Below are 16,461 nucleotides of genomic sequence, written 5' to 3'. Positions count from 1 at the left end.
GCTTGAGGTATTTCATAGGGCCGATGTTTGGATGGGGTCACGCATTGCAGCGGAGTTATGTTGGAATATGATCCTTTGTGTTAGATTAGTGTGTCTTGGTTCTACTATGTATGATGGGTTTATAGCATTGCAGTTGTGGTGGTACTTGTTAAGCTTGCGGGACGGTTCTCTCATTTGAGTCATTTTCCATTTTTGGGTGCATTTGAATAGTTGCGTATTGGTGCACAGATTGCACGATTTATGGCTTAAGGTTGTATTGGTGTGACATATCAGTAGAGTGACTGTGTTTGATGAGATGAGGTCATTGGACCTAGAATGGGTGCTATGAGAATTAATTGTGTTATATTTGGAAGGATAATGTCACTGATTGGCTTAGAAATTGGCTATGGTTCTTGTCGAAGGAGGGAGAGCTCTATGACTTGTTAATCTGATGAATGGTTATGAGTTTCTGTGTGTTTCATTCATCATTGACAGTGTGCGAAAGTTTAGAATAGGGTTTTAATGGACATGAGTTTTGTTACTGGTAGCGGGTCTGTTTTTGAGCAACTACTGTGATCGAAAATTTATTGCTACAAGTATACGAATTGTGTGGTATATCAAGTGATTACATCTTTGGTTTTGGTTATAGATTGATACTTTTTGTTCAGAGTTATACGGTGCATAGATGCAATAATCGAATCATATAATGAGTTCCGGATGTTGGGGATTGGGGTTTTACGGTTTACTGACTAAGGTTAAATCAAGGATCCTTTGTTAGGTGGTGTTGTCGGTCTTATATGGATTGGGTGACATGGGATCGCCCATGGTTATGTGTATGGTTGAGATTGGATGGCTTTGGAACGACCCTTGGCACGTTCGAGGACGAATGTATGTTTAAGTGAGGGAGAATGTAACGATCCGACCTGCTCTTTTGAGATTTAGTATTCCATTCAGTGGTTTGAGACTTTGAGTAGTTTCATATTATGTATTATGACCTGCGTGTATGGTTGATTTCGGTTTTCGAGCGGTTCAGGATTGATTTAGAAGAATGAATCTCGTTTTAGAAGCTTTAAGATGGAAGAGCTTACCAAGGTTTAACTTTGGGTAAACAGACTCGAAATCGGGTTTTAATTATTTCAATAGGTTTGTATGATAATTTTTGACATATCCACAAAGTTTGGTTAAATTTCGATAAATTTTGGATAAGTTTGGGTTGTATGGTGATTGCTTTCGGTTTCGACGTCGATTTGAGCATAAAGGTTACCATATTGAGCAAACGTCTTTGATTCGTGTTTCGACTAAACCATTATATCCATATCGTAGTTTTAAAACCATAGCAGCTAGAATCATCAAGATTAGGTATTGTATGAGGAATTTATGGTTATTTTACTAAGAATTGGGTTGCCAGATTTTTCAGATTAATTACGAAAGTGCCACTTATTTCGTATTTTAAAATCTGCACTATTTCCAAATATTGAAACCAATATATCTCCTTTATTATAAGGTCAAATAGAGTGATTCAAAAGCCTAAATTGACTGAAATTTTATGAGGTATCTAATGGAGGCATCAAAAGCAAATTTCGGGATCATTTGGAATAAGAAACGAGGCAAAACAGTTGGACAGAAGCATATAATATCGAGGTTTTGTTCATTTGGTCATATTTTGAGTTGGGGAGCTCAGATTTAGGCGATTTTGGAGGCGATTTCCACATATGGATTGGGGTAAGTGTTCTATACTCAGTTGTAATTATATTTTATGAATCCATTTTCGTTTTTCGCATTTGATTGATGATTTCAAAGTAAAATTTGGGGATTTTGTCTAAAATTTTATAAAGTGAATTTTTGAGTTTTGAATACCGATTCAGAGTCGTATTTGAGTGAAACTAGTATGGTTGGACTCGTAATTGAATGTGTTGTTGGATTTTATAAGTTTCATCTAAATTGAATGTGCGGGCCCGAGTTTGACTTTTTGGTTGACTTTGGACTTTTGATTAAATATTTCACCTTTATCGATTGAATTTGTTTTTCTTTGGCATAATTTGATATTCTTGAGTTACGTTTGGCTAGGTTTGAGTCGTTCGGAGGTCGGTACGTCCGAGATGGCATTTTTAGAGTATTGTTTGACTTGCTCGGTATTGGATTCGGCTTGTTCAAGGTAAGTAACATTTCTAAACTTGGTGCTGAAGGTATGAACCCCTAAATACACCCGTTATATATTTGGTGTTGAGGTGATGCACATACTAGGTGACGGGCGTGTGGGATGTCCATCATGTAAATTATGACTCGGTCGATTCTGTGGTACCGTGTAGTTATCAAATCTTATTTCTATCCATGAAATTCTTACATGTTAGAGTAATTGAACTGTGATCCATGTTAGAAATCATGTTTAGGCTATATACTGATTTTGTTGGGACCTACTGAGGTCATTTTTGTTGTTGAATAATCTTCTTAAATTGCAATTACATACTCAGTCATATTCATTTATTTGCATATCATATCTTAGTCTTTGTTATCAGTTGTTGTCACATCATGTTATCATTGTTTGGGTTGATTGACATGCGATTTGTGAGCCCGAGAGACTGGAGAGATTGATGACTGAGTAAGACCAAGAGCCTGATTGTGAGTGATATTTATGGGATCGGAGTGCATGCCGCAGCAAGATTTATTGATTCATGCCATGATTGGCTTATATTAGCGCTTGGGAAGGATCCGCCCCTCCGGAGTCTGACATACCAGTAGTGAGCACAGGTACCGATGAGTGCGAGTGCCGAGTGCGAGTGATTGAGAGTGCTGAGTGATTGAGAGTGCTGAGTGATTAGGAGTACTGAGTGATTTAGTGTGCCTAGTGAGGTTGAATACTCCGAGAGTATGAGTATATGGTTTTATTACTGTGTTGCATTACACTTGACATGCATACTTGGCATGTAGGCATATAGATGCATTTCTTCATGCTGTACGGTATTGTGACATCCATGACTTCACATGCACATTGATATATAGGCATAGAGACGTACTTTCCTCATGCTATCTGATAATGAAATATCTTATTTGTTGTTGAAAGTTTTTGAAAAAAATCACAATTTTCTGATATACTCATATTTTGGTGATTTTGGAGAAAGATTTAAGTTTTACTGTTATACCTGAAAAACATGCCTATTTTCTGTAATTGTGAACGAGTTGAGCATCATATCTTTAAGTTATTGCTTGTACTGCTTTTATCTTATTATTACGAGTTGTTCTTGGCTATTGATGTTGGATCCTGATTGTTGCCCAAACTCATCACTACTTTCAATCTAAGGTTAGGTTTGTCACTTATTGTGTACATGGGGTCGGTTGTACTCACACTACAGTTCTGTACATTGCGTGCAAATTTTGGAACTGATATTGCTGTGTATGGCGGGAGTTGGATTTGATGATGAACCTACGTTCCCGTTGTAGCTGTCTCTTATTCTTGGTAGTTTTAGATTTATAAATCTGTTCATGTACATTTCGAACAAATGATGTATTTATTTCGTATCAACTTTGTAAACTCTAAGTCTTAGAAGCTCATGATTTGTACTACCAATCATTGAAATTTTTGTATAAAAGTTCAGTTATTTCATCACTTATCTTTTCTCAGTAAATCTTATTTGAATTGGATTATTGTTAATTGGCTTACCTAGCGGATTGGGTTAGGTAACATTACGACTAGTTAAATTTTGGACCGTGGCACTTGGTTACTATTGATGATGAGCTTTTAGCGTCGAGCAAATGGATTTAGCTATCTGACGATAGCATTTAACTGTGTATTCTTTGAGGTGATTCTCGAAAGATCGGTCGTAGTTTGATAGAATATATTCAACCTTGCTAGATAAATGTCGTAATGATGAGCTAGAATGACTTTTATTATATCATCCTTTAGAATTTTGAATTGAAGTCTAGCTAATTCATGGCCAGTATGTTAATTATTAGTACTTGTGACAGCCAAACGATAAATATGTACTTTCATGGCATCTCTAGTCTAATGTCCTATAACATTGAAATTTAAAGTTACTGACCACAAATTTTCCTGGTTTTTATTTTGAAGTAATAAGTATGTAGGATCAAACAACTAGCTAATCGATTCAAAAATCAAAACCATCCGGATGATATTATATTGTGAGAGCATTAGAAGTAAAGATGAATTGCAAGGTCATGTCCTCGGGTGGAACGGGAGGTGGGGGGCAAGGGGTAAGGCTGACACTAGGTTGAGAGTAGGGTCCTGGAACATAAGAATATTGACGACGGGGAAATCTAATGAGCTAGTGAAGATTCTTAGGAAGCGAAAGATCAATATAGCGTGTATGCAGGAGACTAGATGTGTGGGATCTAGGGCCCGAAATGTAGACATGTTTAAGCTATAGTTCTAAGGAGGCGTGAGGGGTAAGAACGGGATAGGTATTTTGGTTGATGCGGAACTTATAGAGCTAGTGGCAGATGTTAAGCGGGTGAACGACCAGCTGATGGCTATTAAGCTTGTTGTTGGAGGGTTGATTGTTCACGTTATTAGTGCTTATGCGCCTTAAGCGGGCTTGGGCGAGGAGGCCAAAAGATACTTCTGGGAGGACTTGGATGAGGTAGTGCGAGGCATTCCACGCACTAACAAACTTTCCATAGGTGGAGATTTCAAGGGCCGTACTAGGGTGACTTCTAGGGGTTACAAAGTGTATGGCGATTTCGATTTTGGAGCTAGAAATGAAGGAGGAACCTCGTTGTTGGATTTCGCTTCCTTCGATTTGGTTGTAGCTAGATCACCTTCCAAATACTGTGTCCAAGGCCTAGATTGATTACATTATCTTTAGACGGAGCGATAGAGGCCTATGCTCGGATTGCAAGGTTATTTCGAGCGAGAACATCGTAATACAATATAGGCTCTTGGTTATGGACTTAGAAATTAAGAGGAGGAAGAATAAGAGGGCGGTGTATGACCGACCTAAAATTAAGTGAGGAGCCTTGACTAAGGATTTAACTCTACAGTTGGGGGAGAAGTTGCAGGCTTTGGGGTCCTGGAGAAGTAGTGGGAAAGAGAGCAATATGTGGTCCTCGACAGCGTATTGTAGTCGCAAAGCTGCTAGAAAGGTGTTAGGGGTTTGGAAGGGTCACCCTAGTGTTCACAAAAAAACGGCATATATCAAATTAGTGGAGATCAAAGACGACGAGGAAAGGAGAACGAATAGATAAGGGTATAAGAAAGCTAAGAAAGAAGCGACATTAGCTATTACAGAGGTCAAGACTGCAGTGTTTAGTCAATTGTATAATGAATTTAGGGCCAAAGGCGAGGTCAAGAAGTTGTACAAGCTAGCCAAGGTAAAGGAGAGTAAGGTCCGTGACCTAGACCAAGTGAAGTGCATTAAAGATGAGGATGGAAAATTATTAGTAAATGACGCACATATTGGAAGAAGATGGCAAACATGCTTCCACAGACTCTTGAACGAATAGGGTGATTAGAGCATTGTGCTGGGGGACTTGGGGCACTCCGAGAGTTGTCAGGATTTTGGGTATTGCAGGTATATCAAAGTTGAAGAGTTTGTAGGGGCTATCAGTAAGATGAGTAGAGAGAAAGTGACCAGGCCAGATAAGATTCCGGTGGAATTTTGGAAGAACGAGGACAAGGTAGGTTTGGAGTAGCTTACTCGGTTGTTTAATGTTATTTTTTCTAGATGAAAAAGATGCCCGATGAATGAAGGTGGCGTGTGGAGGTTCCAGTGTATAAGAATAAGGGTGATATCCAAAACTACAATAATTACAAGGGTATCAAGTTGCTAAGACACATGATGTAAATCTGGGAGAGGGTGGTGAAAGTAAGGGTGATGAGGAGTGTATCTATTTCTAAAAACCAGTTCGTATTGATACCAAAGCGGTCGACTACCGAAACCATCACCTTATTAGGAGGTTGGTAGAGTAGTATAGGGATAGGAAGAGGGATTTGCACATGGTATTCATTGACCTAAAGAAAGCCTACGGCAAAGTCACGATGGAGGTGCTATGGCGATGTTTGGAGGTTAGAGGGGTGCTTGTAGGTTATACTAAGGTATTTTAGGATATGTATGACGGTGCTAAGACCCGGGTTAGGTCGGAGGGAGGGGACTCAGAACATTTTCTGGTTGTGATGGGTTTGCATCAGGCATCCACTCTTAGCCCATTTTTATTAGCCTTAGCGATAGATGTTCTAACGCGACACATAAGGGGAGGTGTCATAGTGCATATTATTCGCGAATGATATAGTATTGATTGCCGAGATGCGGGTCGGTGTTAATGCGAGGCTGAAGGTCTGGAGACGAACCTTGGAGTCAAAAGATTTCAAGTTGAGCAGGACTAAAATCGAATACTTGGAATGTAAGTTTAGTGGCCTGAGTCAGGAAGAGGATGTGGAAGTGAGGCTAGATTCACAAGTAATTCCCAAGAAAGGGAGTTTCAAATACCTCAAATCTATAATTTCTAGTAATGGAGAGATAAACGAGGATGTCACGCATCGGATCGGAGCGGGTTGGATGAAATAGAGGCTCGCTTTCGGGATTTTGTGTGATAAGAAGATATCACCAAGACCTAAAGGTAAGTTTTACAGAGTAGTGATTAGACCAAGTATGTTGTATGGGGTAGAGTATTAGCCAGTCAAGAACACCTATGTACATCATATGAACGTAACAGAAATAAGGATGCTGAGATGGATGTGTGGGCATACCAAGATAGATAAGATTAGGAATGAAGTTATCCGAAATAAGGTGGGAGTGGCCCCCGTCAAGGAAAAGATGCTGGAAGCTAGGCTGAGATGGTACAGGCATGTGAAGAGAGGGAGTATAGATGCCCCAGTGAGGAGGTACAAGAGGTTGGCCATGGTGAGCCTGAGGAAAGGTAGAGGTAGGCCTAGGAAGTATTGGGGGAGAGGTGATTAGGCATGACATGGAACACATTCAACTTACTAAGGACATGACCCTTGATAGGAAGATGTGGAGGTAGTGAATTAAGGTAGAAGGTTAGTATATAGACGGGAGTATCTCATTTTCGTGTCGGTAACATTAGTATTAATCTCTTATTTTCATACCTTCACATTCGTAAGTTTCTTTTACCTTTTATTGATCCTTTCGCTTCGATTACTCTATCACCATGTTTCCCTATCACCTTATATGTTGATGTTACTACGGGTTGTGTTTACTTCTTTTACTTTTATCTTGAGCCGGGGGTCTATCGGGAACACACTCTATACCTTGACAAGGTAGGGGTAAGGTTTGCGTACAATCTACCCCAAACCCTACTTTGTGAAATTATAATGGGATTATTGTTGTTGAATCTTTTAATGCTCTGGTTATTGACCCATATATTCTCGAAAATGATAATGCTAGTGAGCTAGTCCTAATGCCATTTTTCCACCTTAGCATAATGCGTATCATTAAAAAAACAAATAGATTAAAAGCAAATATAAGGAGAAAAATATATATGGAGCGATTATCACTAACTATTATGACACAAAAAAGAGAAAGCCATAATGTTCATTTAAATCTAAATATTGAATGAGCTTATGATAGCCTTTCTATGATTTGACACTAACTTGGACTTGTTTAGCAAAAATCTTTTTATTTTGTTTAGCAAAAATCTTTTTATTTTTACCTTCTCCGTGGTCCTTTCCTTCGTAGCAAGGACATATTCTTTATCGATTGAGAAAGTTTTAGCCTAAGTTTTCTTTTTTCCTTTGTTTATTGTTTTCCAAATACGTGATGTTCCTTTCTTCGTACCGAACGGTTCATTTATACTCTTCATGATCTTAATTAAAAAATGAAAGTTTAAAACAAAAAGAAAACAAAGTCAAAAAGGAGAAAAGAAGAAGAAGAAGAAGGAGGAGGAGGAGGAGGAGTCTAAAAGCACACGGCAAAGATTAACAAGCAAACAAAAGGAGGATTGTTTAGAAAATTTGATTGTATCTTTTGTTAGGATCGGGAATCCGGATAGTGCGGAATTTAGCCAAACAACATTATAATGATAATAACAAAGACAATGGAAGTTGATAATAACGGCAATTAAAGAATATAAAGAAGACACAAATTTAACGTGGTTCGGTCAAGGTGACCTACGTCCACAATCGGAGAGAAGCAATTTCACTATACCAACAACAATACAAAAAGAGAGTACAAAATTAGAGTAAATACTCTAATTACCAAATACCCCAGGAGAATAACCTCACAAGATCACTCCAAAGAAAGGGTTCACACAAGTATTTTCTGACACTCACTCTCTTACAAAATACTCTATAATGAAATAAAGGAGGAGAAAGAAAGACAAGAGTGAAAAACTCTTGAATTGGTGTGTTTGCAAATGAGGAGAAGCTCCTCTATTTATAGAAAGAAATCCTTGGCCTAATAATGAATATTATGTCATGGCAAATGTCATGATCCACAAATTTGTTATAATGGATATTATGTCATGGCAAATGTCATGAACCACAAATTTGTTATAATGGATATTATGTCATGGCAAATGTCATGAAAATTTGGCCATATTACAAATCTCCACCTTGGCCTAATTTCGGCTTATATATAGTAAACTTGCTCCACCTTCTCCGCAAAAACCCCAATGGGCAAAATCATTCTTCACAAATGCCAATTAAGTTCAGGCAAAGCTTGAACTTGGATACTGGAAGAGGTTTTGTGAACATGTCAGCAGGATTGTCTCTAGTGTTGATCTTCTGAACAGAGACTTTTCTTTCAGCAATAGTTTCTCGGATGAAATGATACTTTATATCAATGTGCTTCATCCTCTCATGGTACATTTGATCTTTAGTCAGGTGAATGACACTTTGACTATCACAGAAAATGATAATACCACCTTGGTGTAAACTGAGTTCCGCAAATAGACCCTTCAACCATAAAGCTTCTTTGATCACCTCGGTCACTGCCATATATTCTGCTTCGGTAATAGATAAAGCTACTACATGTTGTAATGTAGCTTTCCAACTAATAGCGCAACTACCGATGCAAAATACATAGTCTGTCAGTGATCTTCTTTTGTCAAGATCACCTGCATAATCTGTTTGAAGTACCTCGCAAGTATCTAAGAATCCATTTCACAGCATGCCAATGTGCTTTACCAGGGCAAGACATATACCAGCTTACCGCGCTCACTACTTGTGAAATGTCTAGACGTGTACAAACCATTGCATACATAATACTGCCGACTGCACTGGAATAAGGAACCTGTGCCATGTACCTCTCTTCTTCTTCTGACCGCGGGAACTGAGCAGCTGATAACTTAAAATGAGCAGCAAGAGGGGTACTAACTGGTTTAGCATCTTTCATGCCAAACCTCTCCAAGACTTTCTCCAAGTACTTCTTCTGGGTCAGAAATAGCCTGTTGGCTTTTTGATCTCTTTTGATCTCCATGCCAAGAATTTTCTTAGCTGCTCCCAAATCTTTTATCTCAAATTCACTTTTCAGCTGACTTTTCAAATTGTGAATTTCTGTTAAATCCTTAGCAGCAATGAGCATGTCATCAACGTATAATAATAGGTACACAAATAAACCATTATTTAACTTCCGAAAGTAAACATAACTATCATACATGCTCCTCGAATAACCATGACCCAACATAAAGGAATCAAACCTTTTATACCATTGTCTTGGAGACTGCTTTAATCCGTACAAGGATTTCTTCAATAAGCAAACATGATCTTCTTTTCCTTCAATTTCAAATCCTTCGGGTTGATGCATGTATATTTATTCCTCAAGTTCACCATGTAAGAAAGCTGTCTTAACATCAAGTTGCTCTAATTCCAAATCATACATGGCAACGAAGGCAAGCAAGACACGAATAGAGCTATGTTTAACAACAGGTGAGAAAATATCATTAAAATCAACTCATTGTACCTGACTATAGCCCTTTGAAACTAATCGTGCCTTATACCTCGCATCTTCAACCCATGGAATGCCATCCTTTTTCTTGAAGACCCATTTGCAATCAACAATTCTTTTTCCTGATGGCGGCTTCACAAGAGACCAAGTACCATTCTTGTGGAGAGACTCAATTTCTTCATTCATTGCAATCAGCCACTTGGCTGAGTCAGCACCAGAAACTGCTTCTGAATATTTTGATGGTTCTCCAATTTCTTCAGTTTCCTGTGCAACTGAAAAAGCAAATGCAACATAATCTCTAAACCTTAATGGTTGTTTACCTTCTCTTCTTGGTCTATGTTTGGCTATAGAATACTCCTCTTCTTCTGGTTCAACTTTAGGAGTCTCAACTTCAGAAATTTCAGCTTCTGTCTCAACTTCAGGAGTTTCAACTTTATTTTGCTCCAAAGTTAATGATCTTGGCTCAGAAGGAATGCCAACCTCAATCTCCACCGGGTTCTGTGTACACTTTCCTTTATCTGTATCACAAGAACTAGAAGACTCTTTTCTAGAATGTAACATAGAGGATTCATCAAAGGTTACATCTCTGCTAATTATAAATTTTGGTGCCATGGGATCAGGAAACCATAGTCGGTATCCTTTCACCCCAGATACATACCCAAGGAAAATACACTTTTTATCCCTTGGCTCTAATTTTCTATCATTTACATGCATGTATGCAGGGCAACCAAATATCTTTAAATCAGAATAATTAGCAGGAGTATCTGATCACACTTCCTCTGGAGTCTTAAAGTTCAAAGGTACAGAAGGAGCTCGGTTGACAATATAACAAGCTATAGAGATAGCTTCTGCCCAAAAGGCGTTTGTCAACCCAGCATTTGAAATCATGCAACGAGCCCTTTCCAAAAGAGTTTTATTCATCCTTTCTGCCACACCATTTTGCTGAGGTGTCATTCTCACAGTACGATGTCGAGCAATTCCTTCATTCTTGCAAAATTTGTTGAATTCATCATTACAAAATTCCAAGTCATTATCTGTTCTAAGCCGCTTAACCTGTTTTCCTGATTGCTTCTCAATCAAAATTTTCCATTGTTTGAAATTTAAGAAAACATCACTTTTATTTTTCAGGAAATAAACCCAAACTTTCCTTGAATAATCATCAATGAAAGTTAACATATACTTGGCACCACCTTTTGATGGGTACGTGAAGGACCCCAAAGATCTGAATGAATGTAATCCAAAGTACCTTTTGTTCTATGAATCGCTGGAGATTTGAAGCTGACTCTTTTCTATTTTTCGAACACACAATGTTCACAGAACTCCATATTTCCAGTACTTTGGCCACATAAGAGACCTCTTTTGCTGAGGATGGAAAGACCTTTTTCACTCATATGCCCCAATCGCATATGCCACAATTTGGTGATGTCAGAATCTGATTTATCTGATATTGAAACTGCAGCAGCACCTGTAACAGTAGATCCCAAAAGAGTATACAACGTACCAGATCTGCCTGCTTTCATGATCATAAGAGCACCATGAGAAATTTTTAGAACTCCACCTTCACCTGTGTACTTGCACCCAAGAGATTCTAGAATACCCAAAGAGATGAGATTTTTCTTCAAGTCAGGAACATGTCTAACATCGGTGAGAGTTCTCACCACACCATCGTGCATTTTGATTCGAACTATACCTTTTTCAATAACTTTGCAGGCAGCATTATTGCCCATCAAGACAACTCCACCTCCAATAGATTCATATGTGGTAAATAAATCCCGATTGGAACACATATGATAAGAACAACCCGAATCTAAAATCCACTCATTGTTAGATTTGAAACTATTATTAGTTGCTAAAAATATAGTTTCCTTAGTCTCATCAGCAGCTACACTTGCTTCGGCAGTGTCAGTATTTTTGTGCTCATTTTTCTTTTCTGTATGCTTTTCTTTGTTTTTCAATTTAAAGCATTCAGAAATAATGTGACCTTTCTTATGATAATATTTGCACATGACATTTCTGTATCTGGATTTTGACCTTGATTTAGGTTTCTCACTACTTGAATCTTTCTTATTAGATCTACCTCTTATAAATAAGCCTTCCCCTTGGTTCCCACTAGTTTTTCCAGTAATATCTCTATCTATTTGTTCTTTTGATTTCAAAATAGATTTAATATCTTTATAAGAGATATTATCCTTTCCATAAAGTATAGTATCTCTTATATGTTTAAACGACTGGGTAAGCAAACAAACAATAACATAACTTGATCCTCATCTTTGATTTCAGCATCTATGTTACTTAAATCCATAAGAAGAGAATCAAAAGTATCAAGATGAGTAAGTATAGAGGTTTCTTCAGCCATACGAAAAGTGTAGAGTTTTTGCTTTATGTAAAGCCTGTTTTCTACTGTTCTTTTCATATATAAGGTTTTAAGTTTTTTCCATATGCCTTTGGCTGAGCTTTCTGCTACAACTTCACGCAAAACCTCATTTAAAAGATTTAAAATAATACCTGCTTTTACTTTTTTGTCAATGACGGCAAACTCCTCGTCCGTCATTTTATCCGGCATCTTCTCCTTTCCTTGCAGTGCCAAATCTAAGCCATCCTGAATTAGGATAGCTTTCATCTTTAATCACTACATTCCAAAGTTTGCACTTCGGTCAAATTTCTCAACATAAGACTTTGTTAGAGTCATTTTGGCTATTTAAACTAACCCGATTAGATCTGGCTCTGATACCAATTTGTTAGGATCAGGAACCCGGGTAGTGCGAAATTTAGCCAAATAACGTTATAATGATAATAACAAAGACAATGGAAGTTGATAATAACGGCAATTAAAGTATATAAATAAGACACAAATTTAACGTGGTTCGGTCAAGATGACCTACGTTCACAAGCGGAGAGAAGCAATTTCACTATACCAACAACAGTACAAAAGAAAGTACAAAATTAGAGTAAATAATCTAATTATCAAATATCCCAAGAGAATAACCTCATAAGATCACTCCAAAGAAAGGGTTCACACAAGTGTTTTCCAACACTCACTCTCTTACAAAATACTCTATAATGAAATAAAGGAGGAGAAAGAAAGACAAGAGCGAAAAACTCTTGAATTGGTGTGTTTGCAAATGAGGAGAAACTCCTCTATTTATAGCAAGAAATCCTTGGTCTAATAATGGATATTATGTCATGGCAAATGTCATGATCCACAAATTTGTTATAATGAATATTATGTCATGACGAATATCATGAAAATTTGGCCATATTATATGTCTGCAAGCAAATGGTTCTTAGGGGATGTTCACACTTAAAAAATGTAAATTGTGACAAGAATAATAGATTATTTATTATTTAAAAAGGCAAATGAACATCCCGTATCTTAAAGTGTGACAAGAATAGTATTGCATGTAAAATTTCATCCATACTATTCGCTAATGCATACACACAAATTAAGTATAACTTTCATTAATCGAATAATTTAAACGAATTTTTATACTATTAGATCATCTAAAAAATTAAGATCATCTAAAAGATTATTACAGATACTTATCATCTATAAAAAGTGAAATTAAAAACATAGATTATAAGACACATGCAACTCGTGTTAAATGAACTAACAGTATAAAAATTACTAACTTGTTTCCTTTTTCCCTTTAGTTTTAGGGTGAAATGTAGGGTTTGGGTATGCTTGGTATTCCTACATCCGTGTGGACACCTCTTTCTCTTTGTGTCATTAAAACCAACTTTTTGGGGTCATAAGTTGATTATCGATTTTCTAGTCTCTTTTTTAGTATTTATTACTTTTATAGTTGCTCTCTTTAATTTTATGTTACATTTCACTTGGGACCCATTACTTTTTCTGCAAAGGTACGCTCTCGTAAAAGAAAAGGAGATTTGGGGAATCCTATTCCTCGCTAATATATATATATATATATATATATATATATATATATATATATATATATATATATATATATATATATATATATGCTATTTATTGAACTATATGTATTTATGTATTAGTAGTGATTAGTTGTAACTAATACACTAGTTAGTTAGAAGTAGTTGTGGCATGAGATGAGACACATGTGTGTCTATATATACATGTACATATTTAGAACCTTCTTCTAATAATGAGAATTTACAGTATATTTTCATCTCTCAAATATCTGTAACTCTCTCTCATTTATTTTCATGGAGATCATCACAGATCTACATTGTTGCTCACCTTGAGCTCTTATCATCTTGACATGGTATCAGAGCACGAGAGCTTGTAATTCCCGAAATTCCCGATTTTCATATCTACTTTTTTCGTCTTTGTCCTAATTTCTTCGATAATTTCGATTTGCCCTAATTTCGAATAAAAATCGCACAAGTTAGTAATTTGCCCTCAATTGTTCACATTCTCTCGTTCCATTTCACATTTGTTTTACATTCTCTTTATCAATTTCATCTCCTTGCTTTTGGATGGCTATTCTCAATCAAAACGACCCGACTGATTTCAACACACATGCAAGTATAGTTGCGGCAGCCGGTGAAGTTGCTAACGCTGGAGTTGACATTAACAGCCCTATTTACCTTCATCTGTCTGATAACCCTAGGGCTATGCTGGTTTCTGCCCCTTTCAATAGAATTGGATATCGCTCATGGCAGCATAGTGTTATGCGAGCCTTATCTGTTAAGAACAAGCTTGGTTTTATTAGTGGGGAGTGCAAATGACCGGATTCTCAGTTTGCCGATTATCGCCAGTGGGTGCGATGTGATGATATGGTCACCTCATGGGTCCTTAATTCCCTTTCGAAGGATATCGCAGATAGTGTTGAGTATGCAAATGATGCTGTTGAATTATGGACAGAATTAGAAGATCGTTACAAGCAAACTAATGGTGCTATACTGTATCAGATCCAAAAAGAAATAAATGATCTAACTCAGAGAGATCTCGATATCACAAACTACTACACCAAAATGAAGAAACTTTGGAAAGAATTGAGCAATCTGAGTATGAAAGTACAGTGCAATTGCCAGTGTAATTGTGGTGCCAAGGAAAAATTATACAAGGCAGAGCAGGATAGGCGCTTGATCCAATTTCTTATGGGACTGAACGAGATATATACAATAGTGCGTGGAAGAAATTTAATGATGAATCCTCTCCCTTCATTAGCATAAGCCTTTTCCTTACTCATTCAAGATGAGAAACAAAGAGAGAAGCGACCCTCTAATCAACTGGTTTTTGAGTCGACTTATCTTCATGTGAATGCACAGGGAAATACCAATTCTAACACTCAAGGGAATGCTAACTTCAGAATAAACTATCGTGCAAATAACCAGTCCATTGGAGGAAGAACTTCACGTCCTTTTGGAGATTATTGCAAAACCATAGGACACACTAGAGATAGATATTACAAACTACACGGCTATCCCCAGAACTACACTCTAGGTCCTAGCATTAATACCAAAGGAAAATATTTCATGGCTAATGCACATGTCGCACCCACTGAGGAGTTGTCTGTTAAGGAAGATGGTTCAATCTTACAGGACAAGCAGCACAATATGGCAACTATTGGAATAACAAAGGAGCAGTATGGTCAGTTAGTAAACCTGCTTCAGCACCTTCAAGGTACCAATGGAGAGGACTCTGATGACACTCACCTGAGCAATGGAGCAGTCAATTTTGCAGGTATTATGGCCTGCTCCTTTTCTGTTAGTCATGGTAATTCTCATTGTAAATGTTTCAGAACTATGTCTGACACATGGATAGTGGATTCTGGTGCCTCACGCCACTTGACATACAATAAATCTATTTTCCTTGAAATTAGACCTTTGTACTATCCTCTGTTAGTTGCACTTTCAAACGGTTATAAGGTCAAAGTGACAGAAATTGGCAGTGTTGCACTTACATCTCAAATCACCTTGCACAAAGTTCTCTTTGTCCCCGCTTTCAAGTTCAACCTCATTTTTATCTCCTCTATGACTACACATCTAAACTCTCTGATTGCCTTTACTGCTTCTTCATGTCTACTGCAGGACCTTTCAATGAAAAGGCCTCTAGTGATTGGTAAGATCAAGGGTGGTCTGTATCTCCTATGTTCTCACTGCTTGGATAATGGTAGCTCAATTTCTAATATTTATGTTACCTCTACTCTACTTCCTCATTATGATGTAAATACTCTACAATGTCAATTTCTTTGACCTGTAAATAGTTCCACTGATAATAAGACACATTCTACTACTTTGCACTCTTCTGATTTTTCTCAATGCTCTTCTATACCTCATGATAATAATATAGATGTGTTGTGGCATAGCAGACTTGGGCATGTCCCTTTTGTTAAGATGAAAAGCATTTCTACTATACCAGTCACCTTTTCTTCTAAGCAATCTTTCCTTTGCCCCATTTGTCCCATGGTCAGGCAATTTAGATTGTCCTTTCCTCAAAGATCCCGCATTTCCACCTAGCCATTTGAGCTCTTACATGTGGATCTGTGGGGTCCTTATCATGTTCCAACCAATAGAAATCGAAAATACCTCCTCACTATGGTGGATGACTATAGTAGAGCCACATGGACTCATCTACTAAGTTGCAAGAGCAATGCACTCCAAATCATCCAAGCCTTTGTATATATAATTGAAACAT

The 16,461-nt window shown here is 37.4% G+C and overlaps 1 protein-coding gene across 1 annotated transcript; it reads left to right on the top strand.

The window, feature by feature from the left end:
• The first annotated feature begins 14,597 nt into the window (after positions 1–14,597).
• On the top strand, positions 14,598–16,019 carry LOC142178073 (uncharacterized). Its single transcript, XM_075247399.1, has 2 exons — positions 14,598–14,948; positions 15,093–16,019. Exons 1-2 carry the CDS (start codon positions 14,598–14,600, stop codon positions 16,017–16,019), a joined length of 1,278 nt encoding a protein of 425 aa, XP_075103500.1.
• Positions 16,020–16,461: the final 442 nt, after the last annotated feature.

This window comes from Nicotiana tabacum, chromosome 24, assembly GCF_000715075.1.
Source record: "Nicotiana tabacum cultivar K326 chromosome 24, ASM71507v2, whole genome shotgun sequence".
Lineage (NCBI taxonomy): Eukaryota > Viridiplantae > Streptophyta > Magnoliopsida > Solanales > Solanaceae > Nicotiana > Nicotiana tabacum.
The sequence above is the reverse complement of the archived record's forward strand: the minus strand, read 5'-3'. Positions and strand labels throughout refer to the sequence as shown.

Bases quoted from the DNA above. Each gene is read 5' to 3' on its own strand.
- LOC142178073 (XM_075247399.1), top strand. From the start codon at position 14,598: ATGGTCACCTCATGGGTCCTTAATTCCCTTTCGAAGGATATCGCAGAT. The intron at 14,949-15,092 runs GTGCGTGGAAGA...GTGAATGCACAG, and splicing joins TGAACGAGATATATACAATA to GGAAATACCAATTCTAACAC.